This window comes from Xenopus tropicalis, chromosome 2 (genome assembly GCF_000004195.4).
Source record: "Xenopus tropicalis strain Nigerian chromosome 2, UCB_Xtro_10.0, whole genome shotgun sequence".
NCBI lineage: Eukaryota > Metazoa > Chordata > Amphibia > Anura > Pipidae > Xenopus > Xenopus tropicalis.
Genome location: NC_030678.2, coordinates 111,695,865 through 111,717,744, shown reverse-complemented (window position 1 = coordinate 111,717,744; position 21,880 = coordinate 111,695,865). Strand labels below are relative to the sequence as shown.

Genomic DNA, 21,880 nt, shown 5'->3' with positions numbered 1-21,880 from the left:
TTCCCTTGCAGCAGAGCAGTGCAGCAGCGTACCTGGGCGCCATCTTCTGTTCAATCATAGAAGTTTTGGGTCTCACCTCCAATACGGACCCTGCTTGAGCATTAGCAGTTGGGGCTATCAGGAAATCAGCTTCAACTGCGCATCATCAAGCAGGGTGTTGGCAGCGAGACCTAAAACTTCTGCGCTGCTGCGCTGCTCTGCTCTTTTAGGTTGGGGTTTGCAGTAGGGGAAGTTTTTTTAAGTTACAGAGTATGCGATAAGGGAGAGGTGAGTGGGGTCAAAGCAGGCCAGGTAAGGGGGCTTTTAATAGCTGGGGGGGTGTAGTTCTCCTTTAATTGAGGCAATGTCATTTAGTGGCTACTAAAGCAAATAAAGTGTTGTCTTGCATAAAAACTACATTAACTCAAGGGATGAAAACATAATGTTGCCTTTTTATAGGTCCCTGGTAAGGCCTCACCTTGAGTATGCAGTGCAGTTTTAGGCTCCAGTCCTTAAGAAGGATATTAATGAGCTGGAGAGAGTGCAGAGATGTGAAACTTAACTGGTAGGGGGGAAGGAAGATTTAAACTATAAGGTTAGACTGTTGCGGTTGGGGTTGTTTTCTCGGGAAAAAAGGCGCTTGCGAGGGGACATGATTACTCTCTACAAGTACATTAGAGGGGATTATAGACAGATAGGGATGTTCTTTTTGATGTTTGTATAAATAGTTTATGTATGTGAGTGTATAAATAGTTTGGTATGTCCGTGTGCTGAGGTTCGCTTGAAACTTGATGAACTTTGGTCTTTTTAACCCAGCTTAACTACTGTATATAACTATGTACATATGAGCTTGGGTGCACTAACACTTGTGTTTGTAAATGAGCCCTAAAGTCTAGAACCTGTGTATATGACCACCACTGAAAGGCACTAAATGTGTCTCAGAGTGCAGGGCCTTTGAGCCCATAGTTAGTAATTCCTTTGGGAGTAATGCCCTTGGGGCTAATTTAATAACAAAGGTGGTAAATTGTACCAGTGCAGTTACTCATAGCTGCCAACTAATTATTGATCCCATTTAACCAAATTCATCAAGATGATTTATCTGCATTAACTGATGTTATTAGAGAGATACAATAGCAGCATCTTTGCACTCTTTTGCTTTTTGACATGAATAAATGTGAAGATTGTCTCTCTGCCCTGGCCACATGGTTATCACTGATCAGAAATTTGTTTAATTACAAACTGCTGAGCTCCTGCCTCTATAATGAAAACCAATAGATTTGGCCTTGGCCTGTCATATAAAGTAACTCCAAGTGTGAGATGTTGTTATTTTGTTTTTCTGTTAAGCATGGGAACCTTTTAAGGAAAAGACATGTTGTACTTATCTCCCAGGCCTGCTGTCATCTAAATGTAATTTCTCCCTAATGGGAAAACTAAGAACATTGAGTTGTTGCTTGTGGGCACCTCATGACTCTTTTTATTAATCTGACATGAGAAACTGGCACCTAACCCAATCTAATTCAGCCAGCTTGAACCATCCCTACTAGCATCTGTGTCCAAATGGGAAATTAAGTAAATGGTACTAAATTGCCTTTCTATAAAAGAGATTTATGAGGTTGGGCAACACTAAGCACATTGAAAAGTATATTGAGACAATCTCTTAGCAGCCCAATCAGTCTTTAGTCTGAGAAAGGTTTACTTTTTAATGGAGGTGATTGGAATGTACAGAAATAACAGGCAGGGACTTTCTTCTAAAGTGTGCGCAGTGTGCTCTTATTTGGATTCTTCCCCTCAAATGAAAAAGTTTCATGTTACATGTAATGTTACACAGATGTACCTGGTGTTTTCCCATTAACCAGAAGAACTCAAGCCAAGTAACACAGAATGTATATGATCATCAAATATGCGGTCGGTATTTCCTAAGCAAGTATCTTGTTTCTTTATGTCAGCAAAAATATTTAGTGCATAGGCTGATAACAGGAAATATATATGCATATGTGTGTGTATATGTATGCATGGATGTTTATATGTACAGTCACAGTAGTTCTATATTTTATATTGAAAGTCACTGTATGACTTCATGATAATTAATGGTGTCGGTTGTACCATTTCTTCTTATTCATAGCTTCTAAACTTTTTCAAGATTTTTCCACCATTTGCTGCCCACCCTGAGTTAAATATACAGAGAGCATGTGACTGTTACCTACCGTAACTTTAGAGGAGAGATGAAGTGTAACAAAAAAATTAAGCTAGAATACTTCACTTTATGTTTTGGGCTTCTATACCAGCCCAAGGCAACCACAACCCTTTGGCAGTGAAGATTTGTGCCTCCCTGATGCTTCCAATAGCTCCCCATCTACCTTTAATACTGATTCACAATATAGTTATCGGATCTTAGGCTGGGGTGGGAGGGCATGTGGATATGCCAAGTGGAGCAGTTAGAGACTGGGGTGGGGGGCCCTGATCCCCCCACTCCAACACTGATCAGACCCATTATATCAGAGGACTTGATCTCCCATGTGGTTCAACCCTTTCAAATCTTTCTGTTCTTGATCTCAAAAAAGGTGAATGTGCTTCTGTTTTGTAAAAAGCCAACAAATAGGGGAAAACAAATCTATTTTTTCAAGCATCAAAATAGCTAAGTTCATGCATTAGTTATAGATATGCAGGGATTGCTCATGCAAACACCTAACTTGATTAAACAACCTTCTGTCATTATTTTATTGTGCTATGTAATAATTCTTTCATGTCCGTCTGCAGCATGGCAAGGCTACAACCAATCGTTAGGAAATAAGTGATACTTATATACAGTATATATAAGTGATACTTGTATGGTTCTGTAAGTTCAAGTTCAAATCTGGCATGTTGGACCTATGAATTGAATTGAACATTTCCACCTCCATCAGCATGGACTACTACAACCAAACTTCCTATACAGTAAACATAACCCTTCCTATGCTGATGGTGAAATTTCATCTTCCTCCACCTTTAGCAGCTAAGTGATGCACATTTGTTAGGCAATTGTTTGCAGCATTGAATCTCTAAGCTAAGTACAAAACAGTAACATGAAAAAATTATGTATTGCTCTGCATTAACATGGTGTTTATGCCTACCGAGTACTTGCAGAATGTCTTCTCTAAAAATTAAAAATGCATATTTTTTACAGGAATGTGTTTGTTTATCCTTTCCTTTACTGCAGATAGATCTGATACACAAACACCCAACTTGTCAGTGTCTAAGTTGTTCTTTTTAGCTGAGCTTTTGATTATACTATATTCATATGTGGATTTGGCCCCAAGGACCCAATAAAGTGAAAGTACATTAATTTAAACTAAATATATTATTCTGGCTAGAAATTAGATTTTTCATAAACGCAGACTAAGTGCACATTATATTTATACGGTAAATGTATATTTATATATTTTCGTACTTTAAGCTTTAATCTACATATGATGAAAGCAGCTTTTTATTTAATAAGAATTTTTGTTTTCTCAGGTGTTGGACCCTTGAGTTCACATTTATGGTTACATTACCTACAGTGAACAAAAATATTAGTATAATTACTATAGTATTACTATAGTATATTGATGTTAGGACCTCTGTCTGTGTCTATTATACATTTACATCAGTACATTTTTAGTTTATTGGATATGTCAGCATGCCGGAAGGCCTAAAGTTATATATATGGACCTCCCTACAACTGAAGGATTTCTGTGTGCGTTGCCTCATTAACCCGATGGCATTTGCAGAAAAAAAGAGCAAATCTGAAGGGATTTTGATGCAGTGGATAGTGGATTAATAATGACAGGCCTCGCTAAAACAGTCAAGACAGTGTTTATCTTCACTTGAATTTGCTGAGTGCAAATATTTAAATGGAGGGCATGATTTTCCTACACATGTGACTGTTTATATTCCATAAGAGTACGTGTAGAAAATGACAGATCTGATATTAATAAGTAGCTAATGCGTTTATGTAGCATTACAGCAAAAGAGAGTGGAGCTCTTAAATATATTGACATTATATTTAGTGGTCTTGGGACACTTCAAAGAGTCATGACATGAAAACCCCAGATTTGTATATGTCAATTCAATAACCCTGAGCAACAAATTGGACATTAGATTTTATGTTTCTGTTTATTGATTGGTTGCTGTCAGGGTAGTATTACAAATCTGCAACTGTGTTAGTCAGCTAGCCTCACTGACTTGTGCATACCTTCACTCTCAATGTGTTAGTCAGCTAGCCTCACTGACTTGTGCATACCTTCACTCTCAATCTGTTAGTCAGCTAGCCTCACTGACTTGTGCATACCTTCACTCTCAATGTGTTAGTCAGCTAGCCTCACTGACTTTTGCATACCCATAAGGTTAAATGGCCCCTATGGTTTTAAATCCTTACCGGTTCAGGTCCCTTAGTTGCTGGGCAGAAAGAATGTATCTAAGTAAATTAATTTACATATGTATGCTATTGGCAAGCAGGTATGGTGACCAATTCCTGCCTCACTTAGTGCTGGGAAAGAGCAGTTTTGAGCTCCTACATAGGACTGTTATTTTTGGAGGTCTCTGTCCCAGGCCATATTGCCTGTAGTGACAGGGAATCAGGATAGAGAATTGCCTAAGGTGATCCAGGCCACTATGGGGTGTTGCAGAGGTGAAGTGGGATTCCTGCCGAGTCTCTCCTGGGGGGGCGGGGTGTCACCCTGTATTACTCCCTGCATGTGATTTTGCCATTACCACTTGCCTCAGAGAAGCTGTATTGTGAGTAAACCTAGTGGATGATCAATAAACACTTGTTATTTTGTTATTTGCAAGAATCTCTGGCACCCTCTGTTTTTATTTTTCTGTATAGCAGCAAGAGTGGTGTAGTAGTTTTTTCTGAAGCAAGTTATTATCGCTGTTCATTGCACCTTAGTAAATGGACGCCCTGAAAATAGGCCCTGAAATTCCAAGTACACGGAACTCCAAATACGCCCCACATAGGGTAGCCACCTCTGCCGGCTTTTTTTGCCAGGTAGGGGGTGGGTGGTGACATCACGGGGGTGGGGAAGAGGCAGGGCTGTGACTTTGCAGGGGCGGGAAAGAGGTGTGGCAGTAACATCGCTGGGTGGAGATATGTCAATCTTAGTGAGTCCTGTCCAGTTTTCCTTATTTGGAAATCCCGGGATGGAGGTTTTGACCTGGACAGCCCTTCCAAAAATAAGGCTGTCTGGGTCAAAACCAGACAGGTGGCAACCCTAGCCCCACAGTAGGGTTGCCAGATCACTTGGAAATTAAGTGACACATCTAGAAAATGTCAGTGGCAGTGACAGTGTGGAATGCCTGCAGCCAGAGATTGACAATGTGATAATGGGTGCCACAGTGAGTCATAAACTACTGTTCAAAATAATTTGCATGTACGCAGAGTGCGAATGGAGCTATAGACATACACTATGCCCAAAGTAGTTGCTGTTATGGGTTAGACACACTAGGGGGCACATTTATCAAAGTACGACAGGTACGAAATACATAAAATTCATATTTGGTCGTACTGTGCGTATTTTCTGTGACTTTTTCGTACTTTGCGCTTCTTTTTCGTGCATTTGCGCGACTTTTTCGTACTTTGCAACAAAATTTGTGCGACGAGTACGAAAGTTTCGGATTCATTCAAGCTTCAGTATCGTGACTTTCCTTGGGCCAGGTTGGAGCTGCAGAGTGCCATTGAGTCCTATGGGAGGCTTCCAAAATCATGCACAGAAGGATCAAAGTCAGAAAGGTTTTCCCGTTCGATACGAAAATTTTGTGACTTTCAGCCAATATGATATTATCGCGACTATTCCAATTTTTTTCGTAAGCATTTTCTTGGTATTTGCGATCATCCGAAATGATCGTATGTAATCCGAATTTTTCCCATCTCGGGATTCGAACTCGTACTTTGATGAATGTACCCCTAGGTGTAAAAAGAATGATATGCAAGTAGCATAGTGCAAAGCTTTTTTTTTTAATTTTTAAGGCAAGCGTTTTGCCGCAAATATATGCCATACGCCTGGTCTGACATTAGCCTAATATTACTTAGAGCTTGACTGCTAAGGGGGCATGGTTGCAGCATGTTTTTAAGTGCTTCAGATTAGTGCTAAATATTAGCACTGTGCATCCATAGTAAATGAACCCTGACAATATTTAAGACATAAAGGCGCAGGATGTCACTCCCCCCAACAGCATTTTTCCTCCCAAAGCTGCAGACATGTAGGTATTCCCATTTAGATTATATATTCTTCTGCAGCAGAAGAAAAATGTAAAACATTCCAAATGATTGCTGGTCTTAACCAAAAAGTTCAGTGTAAGCATATGGAACAATTGGCTTGTGTTATGTGCAGAGAAATTACTTTGATTAAATATACAGGCCTGCACAGGAAAAATATACACGAGCAAGATGGACTCTGTTTATTGACACAGGCGTTGGATAGCAGACTGCATGGCATCGTTTGGAACTAATTGAGAAATTGCCTAAGCAAAACTTACATTTGTGGTATGTAGCAGAGTTTTTTTATTCCCCAGTGATGACAAAGAAGTTTGTTTCTTGCTCTCAGCTGTATCAGTTTTTTTTATTTCAATAAAGACATGGGAAAATCCCATTTAGCTTGCTTGCCAAGGTGATTTCAGATGATTTTGCAACAGAAACACTGTACTCATATCTTAAAGAGAAATACAATAGAGGCTGTGCCTGCACTTAACAGAGCAAAACAGTGTTGAGGCCTGTTTCAGCACCTCTGTGGAATCTACAATAGGGTGATCAGATCACTTAAAAATTCAGGGACTTGTTGCAGGGCAGCATTGATTGCATTTGAATTAAACTGCAATTTTTTAGACGTGCCCCTGACTTTTCAAGTGATCTGGTCCCCCTATCTACAAGGTAATTCCTGGTTTTGGACTTTGGAATTTCCAGATAGGATGTCTTTTTTGTGACGTTGAGTACCATGCCTTAAGACTATTAAAGTATTTATACTTGAAAAAAACCCAACAGGATTGTTAAGCTATCAACATGGATTCTTCCTAGCTAAGTTAGCATCAAGATTTATTCCAGGGGAAAAGAACAAATCAGTTAAAACAGGACATCATTGGACATGGCAATTCTTTATTTTAGAGCTTTCTATATACCAGCTATATACCACTGTACACAGTGCCGGATTTATATCTTGGGCTGCAGTTTTCCCTTTGCCCACCCTTTTCCTTTAAGATTGCCAGGTGTGCATAGCCTATTGTGCATTCACTGGTTGAACTGTATCCCAGAATTTATTACCTGTCCACCAATAAAAACTTTCCTGCCTGTTGCAAATACAATTTACAATTTTTTTTATGTTTGAAAACCTAGTAGGTAAAGGTATGTGCTTCTAACTTACCACTGTGCAAAAATGTAAATATGTTGTATGTTGCTAGTGCAATATAAAAAAAAAACTAATTTCAAACATGACATTAACCATTTTTTTATTCTCAAAAAGGTTAAAAGAATTGTGGACTTAAAATGACTGAGCGCTTTGACTGCCACTACTGCAAGGAGTCTCTCTTTGGCAAAAAGTACCTGCTGAGGGAGGAGAATCCCTACTGTGTGAAGTGCTATGAGAGCCTATACTCTAACTCATGTGAGGAATGCAAGAAGCCAATAGGTTGTGATGGCAAGGTATGCTATATTTTCCTTTGGGTCATTGCCTGTATGGGCTAATTCAAGAAGATTTGGCATTTGTCTTTAGAAAGCTACACAATTGTTTCTAGTGAGATAATAGTCAAATAGCCAGCAAATTCAATGTTGAACCTCAGGCCCTATCTTCCCAATCAACTGCTGTGTGATAAGAAAGGGTGGATTTATCATAATTTTAAAAAATATTTTTTATTTTTCTGTCTGAATGTTTCTTGATTTTTTTATTCTTGGGTATGTATCATCTGTTGCTTTAACTTTCTCAAACAAAAACATTGTTCTCAAATTGCACAAAGTTCCTATAAACATTAAATTTTTAAAGAATTCTCAGCTATTTGGAATGATAGCAAGTGAACCATTGGTTTTGAATGGGTTTGTTGAAGTGCTAAGAGGACACAAGAACATTTGAATAGCTGAATATCTCAAAATCTCAATCTGTAGAATTTGTTTTTATTAAGAAAGACCTTCATTTTTCATATTTTCCTTTATTAAATGAGTCAGTAAGGTGACTGGCTGGGAAACTGGCTCTTTGGCAAGCAATGAGTTTTTTTTAAAGGGCTAGTTCACCTTTAAGTTAACTTTAAGTTTGTTATAGTAAGACCAATTCTTAGCATCCTTTCAACTGGTCTTTGTTTTTTGTTTTGTATAGTTTTTGAATTATCTGCACAAAAAGCTAAATAATTTAAAAACCGCAAATAATAAAGAATGAAGACCAGTTGCAAATTGTCTCAGATTATCACTCTCTACATTATGCTAAAAGTATGCTACATTTTTAACACTTTAACACTTTTTTACAATCCCTTTAATTCTGTTGGTGCTATTTGAACCTGTCAAATGTACATTATTATGATACTAGAACTTCAGCTTAGAAACTCTGGCCACTTTTTGTTTATGACCCCCTCTATACTATTGTGTGCTCATTCTCCAAATTGAAGGTAATAATCAGAAAACATTTGAGAAATAGTCATTTAGTTAAAAATATACTTATTTCTCTTTGTGCAGTAGTGGGAACTAAATCATAGCTGAAAAATGTCTTACATTTTTCTGGTGATATCTGGAATCTGAAAAAGTTGGAGGAAATTCAGACCACTCGAGTCAGAAATAAAGGAATTAATCAGAGTGAACTTTTAAACTCAACTTTATTAGTCTGTTATTTGATGTAACTCAGTCCCATTTGGAAAAACTGTTTAGAGAAAGATGCTCGGCTGCCAGATAGATATTTTAACTAGGCAATAAAATAATCTGTAGAAATCATCACTGTGGTTTCCAAGTTAGAATAAATAACTACTACAGATAAATCGACTAAGTGACGGGATAGTGTGGAAGCAGAGATGTATTGTGTAACACTGTTATCCCTTTGCCAGCAGTGATTAGGTGGCAAAATTGCTTTATTCATAACTTTCATGTATTCCTTTCCTGTGCTTTTTATATGCTCAAAGAAGTTAATGAGAAGCTAAAAATTTTTTTGCTTATTGCTGCTTGGTATAGGGGACTGTAGGGTTATGGCATGTCTCTGTGCAAGGTATAAGCTCTTTTAGTGATTACTGAAAGCCCAGCCTGAAAGCACATTAGAACAAGTGAATAGGATGGCCCATAGATAATGGGCAAACGTCAGTAACGGTAACATCAGAAACATAGGAGCGAGAGAACATAGTCCCAAATGTTATTTTATATACAAATTAGACACAGATTAGACACACATTAGACACAAATGTAGGCGTAGTGATCCTGTTAAATATGCAGCAGCCTTGCAGCACTGGGGTCCTGCGTTTAATCCCAGCCAGGGCATCATCTGCAAGGAGTTTGTTTGTTCTCCCCACATCTACATGGGTTCCCTCTGTGTTCTTTGGTTTTCTCCAGAAAGGAAGGTTGACTAAACTGACCACAGTGTGCATGAATGTGATAGGGACCTTAGATTGTCACCTCAGCTGGGGCAGGAATTGACATGAATCATGTATAATCTCTGTTAAACTCTGCAGAAATGTTTAGGCACTACATAAATAACAGAAAATAAATAAATACACCTCCCCCCATCTGTTTAAAGGAGAAGAAAAGTCATTTTGGCATTTTACTGCCAATAGATTTGCCACATTAGTGCCGCCTAGAACAATATATTTATTCTGCAGAAAGCATTACCATACCCGAGTAAAAAGCTCTAGAAGCTTTCTCTGTTTGCTTAAGAAAACAGCTGCCATCTTAAGTAGCTTCCTGCTTGCAGCTAGCAAGTTGGTAGCTCAGATCACACATTCCTAAGGGAGGGGGGAGGGAGTACTTAGCATTCTTGTGGGAGGGGGGGCAGGAGAGGGGAGAGAGGAGAGAGCTGCCCAGACTCTGGCCCCTCCAAGGTTGTATCATTGTCATTTCTGTGGAAGTCTGTTACAAGTCATGGTTCATTGAATAAACATGTGCAATCTATGTAAATATATTTGTGCCATTTCTGCATTCCAAAGTAAAGGCCTACTAATACTTTTCTAGTTACAGGAGCTCACTGGCCAAGAAGCACCTGTTACATAAGGGGTACACAGAGGCCAGGAGTTATTTTAAGATTTGTTTTGTATGCTCAGATGGGCATCATAAACTGCCTCTGAACTCTAGAGAAAACATGTAGATTACAGTTGTACAGAAATTATATTTGCGACTAGTGTAGTAAATGCTATTTCTGCACAGTTATATAATATTAGTAGGAGAAGAAAGCACTGTAAACTGAGCAACAATGAATACAACCCCCCCATCAGAACCAGGTCAGTGAATACTAGTTACATGTGCTATTTATAATAATATTTGGAATAAACCCAACAATTAATATGTTTTCCTCTGTGGTCATTATTTCTAAAACCTGGGAGTAAAACCTGACTTTGTCTTTTTAAAAAATGCACAGTTTATCTTCACCTGACTGTATGTTAAAGAGTAGATGGGTTTTCTATAACTGCGTAGGCTTGAAGAAGAAGGATTTTGGAACATTGAGTAATGTATCATAATGTAGTCACTAAGAAGAGATACATTATTTTTAAAAGAAGAATACTTTTGTTTGTGTGTGTTCTATTTTCTTGTGCAGCTCTTATGATGTGTGAGTTGGTCAGCATCACTTAGAGACGGGAAAGGGCATTATTATAAATGTATCATTAACCAACAATACACTAGCCCACATTTAAAATAATTAGCTGTCCACAGAGCAGAGCTCTGCATGATATCACATGGCATATAGTAGGAAAATGATCATGACTGGTGTATTGATGGATTATGGGACAGTAGAAGTAAGCCTCAAAAATACATTCATACATATATATATACATACATACATTTTGAGGTGATATTTTCCTGTGTATTAAACATACAGTGATTCTAATAGAATTGAATCAAGGATAATTTCTAGCATTTTCCTTAAGATATAATATTTTCCCTGAGTTTATCTGCCCTTGGGGGTTCCTGACTTTCACTTATATTCCCCACCATTGTTTGGTAAAGCTACCATAAGCTTATAACAAGGCTATTGAAGTACTGAAATATTACTGTATGAGCCATACAGGCATAGTTCTAAGGACAGCAAATAAGTGTTCAGTTCTCACCCTATTTGTCTTTTATTTGGACTTATAGCTGTGCCGAGGAGAGCAAATAGTCATTCCACCCAAAACTCAACCCAACTGGTCTTAAAACTGGTCCCCCTAGCTCAGCCCCAGTTTGGGATCCACTGCACTATGGTATATAAAACAATACTGAACACCCAATTTTAACTCTTTGTGCTAAAGACAAGACATTTCCTATACATAGAAATGAAAAGTTACCATTGGTTGGTTTTAGTTTCTTTCATCACCATCATTTCCCTTCTCTTTATAAAGTATAAGCAACCATATTGTAAGAGCTAATACTTATACTTGGAGCTATGCATTGTATAATACCTATAACCCAGTCAAGGTAAGGATACTTATGCATACTAGGACACATAATTTCAGTCCTTGCTTGGCCACTTGCTTGAACAGATAGAGAACCACAAAGAGATTCTTTTTCTGTTGAAGCATTCTATTATGTCTGCCAGTTGTAATTTGCAAAGCAAGCAGCCTTTCTGTTTTTACCCCATTTTTTCCTCTTCATTGTAAAAGATAATGACATTGCTTTATAGCGTTTATAGCATGCACGCACAAACAGCCGCTGCTATCCATTACTGTAGTGTAACACTGGATAGTCCTTTTATTTTCTTCATTAATAGAGAAAATAGACAAAGACTTCTTGTCTACAGTTTTTTCTTATATTTTCTAATGTAATTAACTTATTAATGCTTGTTAAAACTGAATGTTTAAACAATGTATTTGTGTTTTAAAATAAAGTACATCTGAGCGTTCAAGGAAAGGAATCTTGAATTCTGCTTCATTTGTTTGAACTAGATGATAAACCTTATGTTGGCTGGAGGTCAGGGAGCCATAGCTCAAATGTGTATATTATATCTAGATGCTCATTTTTATTCCTTTATTTGGCCAAAGGTTTGTGTTTTTGACTGTCAGAAATGTAAATGGGCAGTATTTCTTCTGCTTCAGTAAACGAATAAGCAGCTCACAGATGAGACTTTGCAGCTGGCTGTAGTAGCAGGAAGCTGGAATCAAGCCAGTAAGAACTTGGTGGCTTGTATTTAATGTTCCATACATTTTCCTACAACCTTATTTTAGATTAGTAAATTTGATTTAGCTACAATTATTTTTTAAATTAATTTGTTTTAGTTTGTATGTAAGACTTCCGTCCTGTAGCCCTACGAATATTTGCTGCTGTATCCTCATGATTATTGTGATGTCTGTGCACTTATTTAGTTGTAAGAAGCAGCTCAGAGGGAGGCAGCTAAAGGGTTGGATGGTTGTGCCATCTGTGCGGGGCCTAAATTTTGAGGGCACAGAGTTACAACAGCTACATTCTAAGGGCACAGTACACATTATTTCTGTACTTGGTGCCAGGTTTGCATAATATAAGCTTGACTGCATCAGTACTTTGGAGTCAGCACATAAAATCACAATTGTATTTTGTGTGCTGAACGCGTGTTGCACTGTGTATGATCACATGCAATCCATGGGTAACGTGCTAATATCTAAGGTAGGGTAACAGCCACTGCAATAAATGGTCATCAAGGTCATGGCAGGATAATATCCTAATGGATGTACTTTAGCATGTTGCCAATTTTAGTGATGATCTGGATATATGGATGAGTGTTGTAGGCAGCATTCATCTAGACCTACATACACCGTGTGTGCTTTACTGGCTACATGCAACAGAATAGAAACAAGCACACACAAGGGAGAATGACATTAAAATCTGTTATTGTAAGTTATACAGTACAGAGTGTGGCATGTGCACTGCCTACCACCAGAGCTGCAAATTGAGCCAGATGAGCCATAAGCGAGATAAGCAATGAGTGCAACCCATCGTCAGCAAGCTGCTGCCCTAACTCTGCTCTTTATTGTAAGGGCCTCACCCAAGGCTGGTACATCACATGGAACATGTACATGCACATCTTAATACATATGGTGGAATAAGGGATAGTAGTAAATAATTTTTATATCGAATTCAAAGTATGCCACATGGGTATTTGAACATAATGGGGCTCATTTTTTGACAGAGGTTTCCCCCAAAAAATGTGCATGTACAGTGGGGCAGTAAGCACTGTTACCTATATTAACTATAATGGGAGATTGTTGGCTTATAATCAAGCTTATGCATATACTCATATCCATTTTCCTGCAAAAGTGGATTTTTAGAAAACTCTTCTCTTTTTATAAAATTTTCACACCCAGAAAATATGTGGGCCCTGGACAAAAGTTGTCCACCAGACCGACACTTTATTAGAGATAAATCATACTTTATGTGGCCTTATTAACAAAAATCATTTGTTGCTATGCTGCTTTACCATGAAAACTGTAATTCAAATGCCTAGATATTGGCCACACCTATTAGGTGGTATCCAGGTCACAAGAAATGTACATCATAATTTCCTTATAGTATGGTTTTGTAGTGGTAATCAGAACATACTGGGACTCACAGCAACAATATTAGGACCTTGTGAAGATTATCTGTTTTGCAAACATATATTGTACATTAGTCAGGACCTCCAATGGCCCCCCAACACTTTGCAGGAACACCTGCCTATCTTAATAACAGTAGAATCCTCATTTTACATTTTCTGGGGACAAGGAAAAATTGTGTAAAATTCTGGGAAATGTGTTAAATCAGCTTATTCTTCAAGTATATCTTCAAGGATTACACACAGGAGTCAGTTTTACTTTGAAACACAATATTTATTGTTTTAATTACAAGGGTTAGGGCTCTGGCACACAGGGAGGTTAGTCGCCCGTGACAAATCTCCCTGTTCGCGGGCAACTAATCTCCCCAAAATGCCATCCCACCGGCGAAAATGTAAATCGCTGGTGGGATGGCATACGCGGCGGTGCGATTTCAGTTAAATCACGGAAGTTGCCTTGAGTGGAAACTTCCACGATTTCACTGTATGTAAAATTGAGGTTTTATGTATCATACAGAGTCAAGAAAAGTACAGACCCACACAAAATGGGCACTAGTAGGCAGTATATCCAACTGTGGAGTATCATATTATTTTGGAATTTCGGCTATAGTATTTATAGTTGAACTCACCTTCTCCTGTTTTTCAAAACATTGTTTTTAAGTGTGAATCATTGAGAAACATCCCACTCCCAGTACATTTATATAGTTACATAGATACGTTGGGCAGACAGAGAAGAATATGTTGGGACTCAAAGTGAGATGTACCCGCACCCAAGCATGTCTGTTGTATCTGTTAAATTATTTAATGCTCTTGCCAGTATTATCCAGTGCATTATTTATTGTTACAGATTTTTCAGCTAGCAACTTTTTATTTCTAAATTACACTGTTTACATAGAAAATAATTCACTCTACTATTTAAAATGTTATTCTTGAAGCAACAAATATATTTAGCTGTAATATTGGTGTGTAGGTGTAGGCAGCCATCTCAGTGCATTGTGTCCAATGTTACTCTAAGCTGTGAGCTTGTGCACACACACACATTTTGAGGCCAGCCACACAACAAATTGTGGTAAGCACAAACAATTTGGTACAAAAACACAAAATTTTGTATTTATTCTGAGCTAAGCACAAAATAATTTTTTTGCACACATAGCCAAAAAGGAATTGATTGTGACTGATTCTGAGTTTTCAGAAGCAGCCAGCGCTACACATTAGAACTGCTTTCAGGTAACCTATTGTTTCTTCTACTCCCATTTAACTGGAGGATTCCCAAGCCGGACTTGGATTTCTTACTATTGAGTGCTATTCTGATTCATACTGGGAGCTGCTATCTTGCTCCCTTCCAATTGTTCTGCTGATCGGTTGCTCGGGGGAAAGGCAGGGGGTTGAAATCACTCCAACTTGCAGCTCAACAGTAAAGTGTAATTGAAGTTTATCAGAGCACAGGTCACATGGCTGTGGCACGCTGGGAAAAAAAGAACATGACTACCCCCATGTGAAATGTTACAATTAAATCTGTTTGCCCTTTAGAAAATGGATTTCAATGCAGGAGAAGCTCTATTAACTGAGAAAAAACTTAAAAAAATTAACTTAAAAAAAAATCATGGTTTCCCATGACAGTATTTCTTTAAGCTGGCTGACCTTTTTAGGATTGATTTCTGTGTAATCTAATTGGCCAGCCAAACTGCTCTGACAAAATCACAACTCATAGGGGCTGATTTACTAACGCACGAATCCGAAAAATTCCGATTGGAAAATGAACATTTTGCGACTTTTTCGTGTTTTTCGTCGCCGTTACGACTTTTCGTAAATTGTCGCAACTTTTTTGTAACCATTACAAATTGCGCGAAAAGTTTTCGTATTGAGCGCTCGTAAGCAGCGGGCGAAACTTTCAGACTTAGCATGATTTTGGAAGCCTCCCATAGGACTCAATGGCACTCTGCAGCTCCAACCTGGCCCAAGGAAAGTCTCCCATAGGGCTCAATGGCACTCTGCAGCTCCAACCTGGCCCAAGAAAAGTCTCCATACTGAAGCTTGAATGAATCCGAAACTTTTGTACTCGGCGCAAAAGCTGCGAAAAAGTCGCGACTTTTTGCGAAGCAATCGTAATGGCTACGAAAAAGTTGCAACAATTTCCGAAAGTACCGATCATTACGAAAAAAACGCATTCGGACGCCGTCGGACGATTCGTGGGTTAGTAAATGTGCCCCATATAGTTAACAAGAAGAAGGTGCTGGCTTTAGCACTTCCAAGTTCATCAGTGAACAACATTATAAGGGAAACATAGAGTAAACCTGGCTAAACAGGTAGTAAACCTTGCCAAATATCCTATACACATTTGTCTGTTTTAATTAGAACTGTATGGTTGTCTCTAAGGGTTCTGGACTAAGAGACTTAATTGTGAGTGATTCTTGTTTGATCACACCAGCATCAGCCAGCATAGAACAACTTGGGCTTGCAAATCATTTTAGCAATCCATGTATCCATATCACAGAAATATCCAGCCCTTGAGACCCCAGGCTTTTTACCTAGATAGCCAGTAAGTCTGGCCATATGGGTATGAAGCTGCAAGACGTAGAAGATAAAAGCACTGATATCGCTGTAATGGGAGGAATTTTATGAAAGCAAAATATGTGTTTTGCTATTTTTGTTTGTGTTATAAATATACTTGTTATATCAGATATTTACCAAGACAGTAAGGTATTCTGCAGAGGCACAACATGATGAACACAAACCTCCTACATAAACATAGTTATTTATTGATTAAAGTTGTTCATCCTCTTTTCAGACAAACAAACTGCGAGTTAGCGCACAGGAGATTCAGGGGCAAGCCAAGTTTTCTACACTGTCTGCATTAGTTAACATGACAGATTTATTCTGATCTCCTGGCTCAGCCAAGAGTATAATCTGAGATTATGCAACGATCCTTAGTTCATCACAATGGATACCAGAGACGCACATAAAAAGAGGCTGTTAAGAAAAAAAAAATATTTTTATAAGTGCATCTTCGTGATTCACACACCATGGGACCCACAGCACATTTTTTAATGTTCCAGAAGCCTCCTGATTCTAATTTTCCTTAAGGATATTATCACTGCAGATAAAAACATTGCCCAGCTCCCTGTTCTATGGTCAAAACACAAGATCCAAATTAAATGGTGACTGACTGATTAAGTGATATATTTGTTATATGCTTATCCTCACACTACACAAATATTGCATTCAGTCTGACTGTTATTTGACTAATTGGTTAATTAAATGTGAGTGCTCAGATTAGTGAACTGGCACTGGAATCACACTTCTGTGCTCTATGTGTGCAGCCTGACATGACATAGATATATAACTGCATTAGCATTGCTTACATTGTTAACATTAATAAATACAATTTATTATAAGTAATAGTATGTACACAAATACCATTTATTATAAAAAATAGTATGTGGATAGGACTGATAAATTTGGTGCACTGAGCATGCTGGGACACCAGGAGATTACGTGATTTGCCCAGGGTCACAAGAAGTTATCACAGGGAATCAAACCAATGTCTCTAGTATGAGATCTCACATCAGAGCCTGATCAGTTATCCTGTAAGTTTAGTTTGGTCCCACTCTGACCAAAAGCGTTATAAATAAACATTATATTATTGAAATTCTATCATGAAAAGGAACGGTTAGTATTAACAGTGTGCCATTCTTTTTCAGGATCTTTCCTATAAAGACCGCCACTGGCATGAATCCTGTTTCCATTGCTTCCAGTGCAAGAAATCCCTGGTGGACAAGCCTTTTGCTGCTAAAGATGAACACCTCATTTGCACTGAGTGCTACTCTAATGAGTATTCTTCTAAGTGCAGCGAGTGTAAGAAGACAATCATGCCAGGTAAGGAGTGCTATGGTGTAATATTGCAGAGGATTGTACAGCTCACATAGTGCAAATGTTGTTAATGTTTATGTACTCCTTTGGCTGACATTTTTGTACCTTAAAGAAAAAGTAAGACTTTTATTTTAAACTCCCCTAAAATTACTCTAAACAGCCCCTTGAATAACATATCTTTCTCCCTTCATGCAGATTTGTTATAAGCAGCTGATCTGCAGCCTCTTTTGCGGACTCCCTTGTCTTGCATGAAGCACCTCCCCATTTTGCTTTCTGAGCAGGGAGAAAAGTATGTTATTCTGGGGGGTGTACAGAGTAATTTATATTACTTATGCTTAAAAATAAGTATGTTTTTTTGCATGGGAATAGAATACTAGAATACCTGCCCATTGACTTCCTTGGCGTGAGAAAATATACCCATTGTATTTGGTTAAAAAAAATGAAATTTGGCTACTGACTTCAATTCATTTGGAAGGGAAAAAACTATTGATTCCAATGCAGTTGGAGCAAGGAAAACCACATATTGACTTCAATGCAATGGGGGGCCAGAAAAAAATGCAGTGAAAAAAGTCTATTGACTCCAATACATTTGGAAACATTTCTACCAAATGTTGCTATTTTGCTAATTTTTCCACAAAGTGAAACAGGACAGTTTCACTCATTACTGATGGACACTAATTCATTAATTGAATATTATAATTAATTAAATTAACTATTTTCTTTGCTTTCAGGGCTGAACTTTACTACAACAATATCAAATAGAAATTCTGGCCTATAATAATAAGATTATTATATTATTTATCAAATAAGATATTATATTATTTATTGTAAATGATTTACAATAAGTATATTGTATATATTATAATATAATGCTTTAAAATGACATATTTCACCAGCAGCCTCCAATTATGAAGGAAATATAGTAGCTGTTTTCAATTTCTAGAAATGGCTGCTCTGTACACTGAGCAGAGGCACTGCATGAACAGAAAGGGAGATGCAATTAAATGATTACGACGGGAAAGGGATAAATATATTTTTCATCCAGATGGAGCATTTGGGAGGGTAACCCATTAGTTCCTAAGGTCTTTACCGTTACATCCTGTACACTCCATTTCTATTTCTGCCAGGTTAGAATCTGCTATTCCTCTGGGTGGAAAAAGAGGGAAAGACTTTGCACATGGAATGTGCAAAATGTGCAGTTTCACATGTTTCTAATTTAACTTGACCACCAATGCCTAGGCTGTAGTATGTCTGGTACAGACCTGCTGGGTTACTGTATATGTAGTGGATTGGATTTTATTTACTTTTTTATTTGAGTAGGAAAAATCCTGGGGAACTGATTTATAACAAGGAAGCCAATTACATAGCATGTGCCTCAAAAATCAGTTCAGACATAGGTTTTAGTCTGCAGTCCTTAAGCACCTATTATAAATATCCCTTTTTATAATTAAAATTCAATGGGAAGCCTGCAGTAGCAGCCAGCTGGTGTCACAGCGCTGTGATGGGGATCTTCCTGTAAAATTCTGTTCCTCATTTGTTCTAATTTAGGAGAATAATTATGATCACACGCCATGCTATTTACAACTTAGTATCATTCTGTCTACTTTTCAGGCAATTTAGAGGTAAAACTGCATTTCCTGAAGCTATTTATACTCATAGGCTTCTGCTAATACAACATACCATATATCATGTAATTCAGTACAATGTACACATTTTGCATTAAAGACAATGCCAGACTGGAGTGCTGGGGTGCAAGTGGAATGTTCCCAGGATCAGTAATGATCTTGTGGTGTCCCACATTTCTTGTGGTCCTTCCCTTTGAATATAACAACGTCACAGATATTTTATACAGCATTGTATCAGCAGATCAGTAGTAGTTACAAGAGTATCTAGAGGCAGCAAAAAAGTGTCCACCACACAGTAAATGGATTAAGGATACCAAATCAAGCTACCCAGATCTTCAGGTTGATCCCCCTACCTACAGCATTCAGTGCAACAGGGGAACTATTACCTTAGAGAAGAGGATTTTAATTTCTCTCTTTATTGGTTTTCCTTTGACCCTTTATTTGTATTTCTGCCCATTTGCCTTGACTAATTTGCCCAGGTATTCTATTACAGATTTTTATTTATGTTTCAAAAGAGAAGAGCATCAGTGGTGGTCAGGGCTGCCATCAGAAAGTTTTGGGCCCTATACAAGTTATTTATATGGGCCCCCCATGAACACAAGTGTGCGGGACCAAAATCTTGTGTGTGTAATATAAACAGCTGATGTTACTCTGTAATAAGCAGTTCATATAGAGTTCCATTAATTAATATACTAATTAACAGTAGGTTTATTGGGGGTGAAGTTTGCCCTAAGTTCATGCCCCTGCTCTGCGCTGTCATTGGCCCCAGAAGAACAGTCCCCCTGTCCCCCCTGATTGCTACCCTGCTGGTGGTAGTGTGGGGCTGTAGCAATGGATTAAACTTGTAGCTATATAAGAATAGTTCAGACATGTGCTGGGCAATAATAACTAGTAAGTTAAGCCATGGCCCACTATTTTTTCAAATTTACTTTAAAAAATTTGGAGGGCAACCATGGAGTCTCAGCTTTGATACTTCAACTTCCATTACAAGGCAGACAAAAGTAATGTTAGCAATTGTTCTTATTGTGGGTGTAATTGCCTGCTCTTTATATAACATTGAATGGATCATTTGTAAATGTGCAAAATCTTGTATTTTTTAACCACATCTTGTTCTTTTTTTTTCATTACAAAAAGTGAATGAAAAACAAATTACTTTGTAATGATTTTGGAGCAGTATTTATATAGTACAGGTATCGGACCCCTTATCCGGAAACCCATTATCCAGAAAGTTCTGAATTACAGAAGGGCCGTCTCCCATAGACTCCATTTTAATCAAATAATTCACATTTTTAAAAATGATTTCCTTTTTCTCTGTAATAATAAAACAGAACCTTGTACTTGATTGCAACTAAGTTATAATTAATCCCCATTGGAGCCAAAATAATGCTATTGGGTTTAATTACTGTTTAAATTATTTTATTAGCAGACTTAAGGTAGGAGATCCAAATTACGGAAAGAGTTTCCCTGGACTCTAACTGTGCAACCTCTGTTACAGGAACTCGCAAGATGGAGTATAAAGGTAACAGCTGGCATGAGACCTGCTTTATTTGCTCCCGTTGCCAACAACCCATAGGGACAAAAAGCTTCATTCCAAAGGATAATCAGAATTTCTGTGTGGCATGCTATGAAAAACAATTTGCAATGCACTGCGTCCAGTGCAAGAAGGTACTGGAAATGTCATAATTATTATAGAACCAAAAAATGTATATGTATAATACACAAGAAAACACAATAGTGTTTAAAGCCTGTGAAATAAAGCCTGATTGTAAGTACAGCAAATACAAACTTCAACGCCCCCATTGTCTTTCTACTGAAATAAGTGCTTTTCCAAGAATGACAAAGCTAACGAGTGAAAAATTTACTTATACGCAAACAAGATATAATAATGATAAAATATTATTATTATTATTATTATTATTATTAAGTATTAATATCAATAAATATTATTTAACTTAGTGCAGACACTGATGGCCAGCACAAGGCCTATATTGCAGAGTTTACAGTTTTATAGTTTCAGTATTTGAATTTCAAGCAGTGTGCATGATGTACACTACAAAAAACAAGTCAATTGGCCATCCAGATCTGACTTAATGACCAGCTTTAAACTCCATTATTTCCTTTCTACCATTTTGGATATTTAGTACTTTTCTTGATGATGAATTGATTTTGCTGAAAAGACTTGAGACTGATTCTTTTAATTCTATTGTCATATAGGCCATCACTACTGGAGGTGTTACATACCGAGATCAGCCTTGGCATAAGGAATGCTTTATTTGTACAGGATGCAAGAAACCGCTATCTGGTCAACGCTTCACCTCTCGTGATGAATTTGCCTACTGTCTGAATTGCTTCTGCAACCTGTATGCCAAGAAATGTGCTGGATGCACCAACCCTATAAGTGGTACATGTGTTGGACTATAGTTTATGTTCTCTTTTAAATTACTAATAGCACTAATTACTAATTAGGGGCAGAATGATTAAAATGTGAGTTTACAGCTTAATACATATAAACTCACCAACGTTCTATTCATTCCAGTGGGATTTTTTAAAAACTTATTTATCAATGGGTGAAAATTAGAACTCACCATTTGATAAATACGCTTCTAAAAATCTCATAGGAATGAATAGAACATGGATGAGTTTTTATGTAATAAGCTCTTAACTCACATTTTGATAAATATCCTCCAATATGTGTAATAGTAGAAATACAAGTCAGGTTTTAGACAGGATTTAAACTTGCTCTTGGTA

The 21,880-nt window shown here is 37.7% G+C and overlaps 1 protein-coding gene across 3 annotated transcripts in view; it reads left to right on the top strand.

Annotated features, from left to right (window-relative positions):
• The window catches only part of fhl2 (four and a half LIM domains 2), a 46,078-nt gene that overhangs the window by 19,359 nt on the left and 4,839 nt on the right, over positions 1-21,880 (top strand). For all 3 annotated transcript variants that reach the window (XM_031895685.1, XM_012956473.3, NM_001126761.1), the window contains exons 2-5: positions 7,449-7,627; positions 17,339-17,513; positions 20,628-20,797; positions 21,347-21,533. In XM_031895685.1, coding sequence (XP_031751545.1) covers positions 7,472-7,627; positions 17,339-17,513; positions 20,628-20,797; positions 21,347-21,533 — 688 coding nt within the window. In that variant the 5' untranslated portion in view covers positions 7,449-7,471. The remainder of the gene's footprint in view (positions 1-7,448; positions 7,628-17,338; positions 17,514-20,627; positions 20,798-21,346; positions 21,534-21,880) is intronic.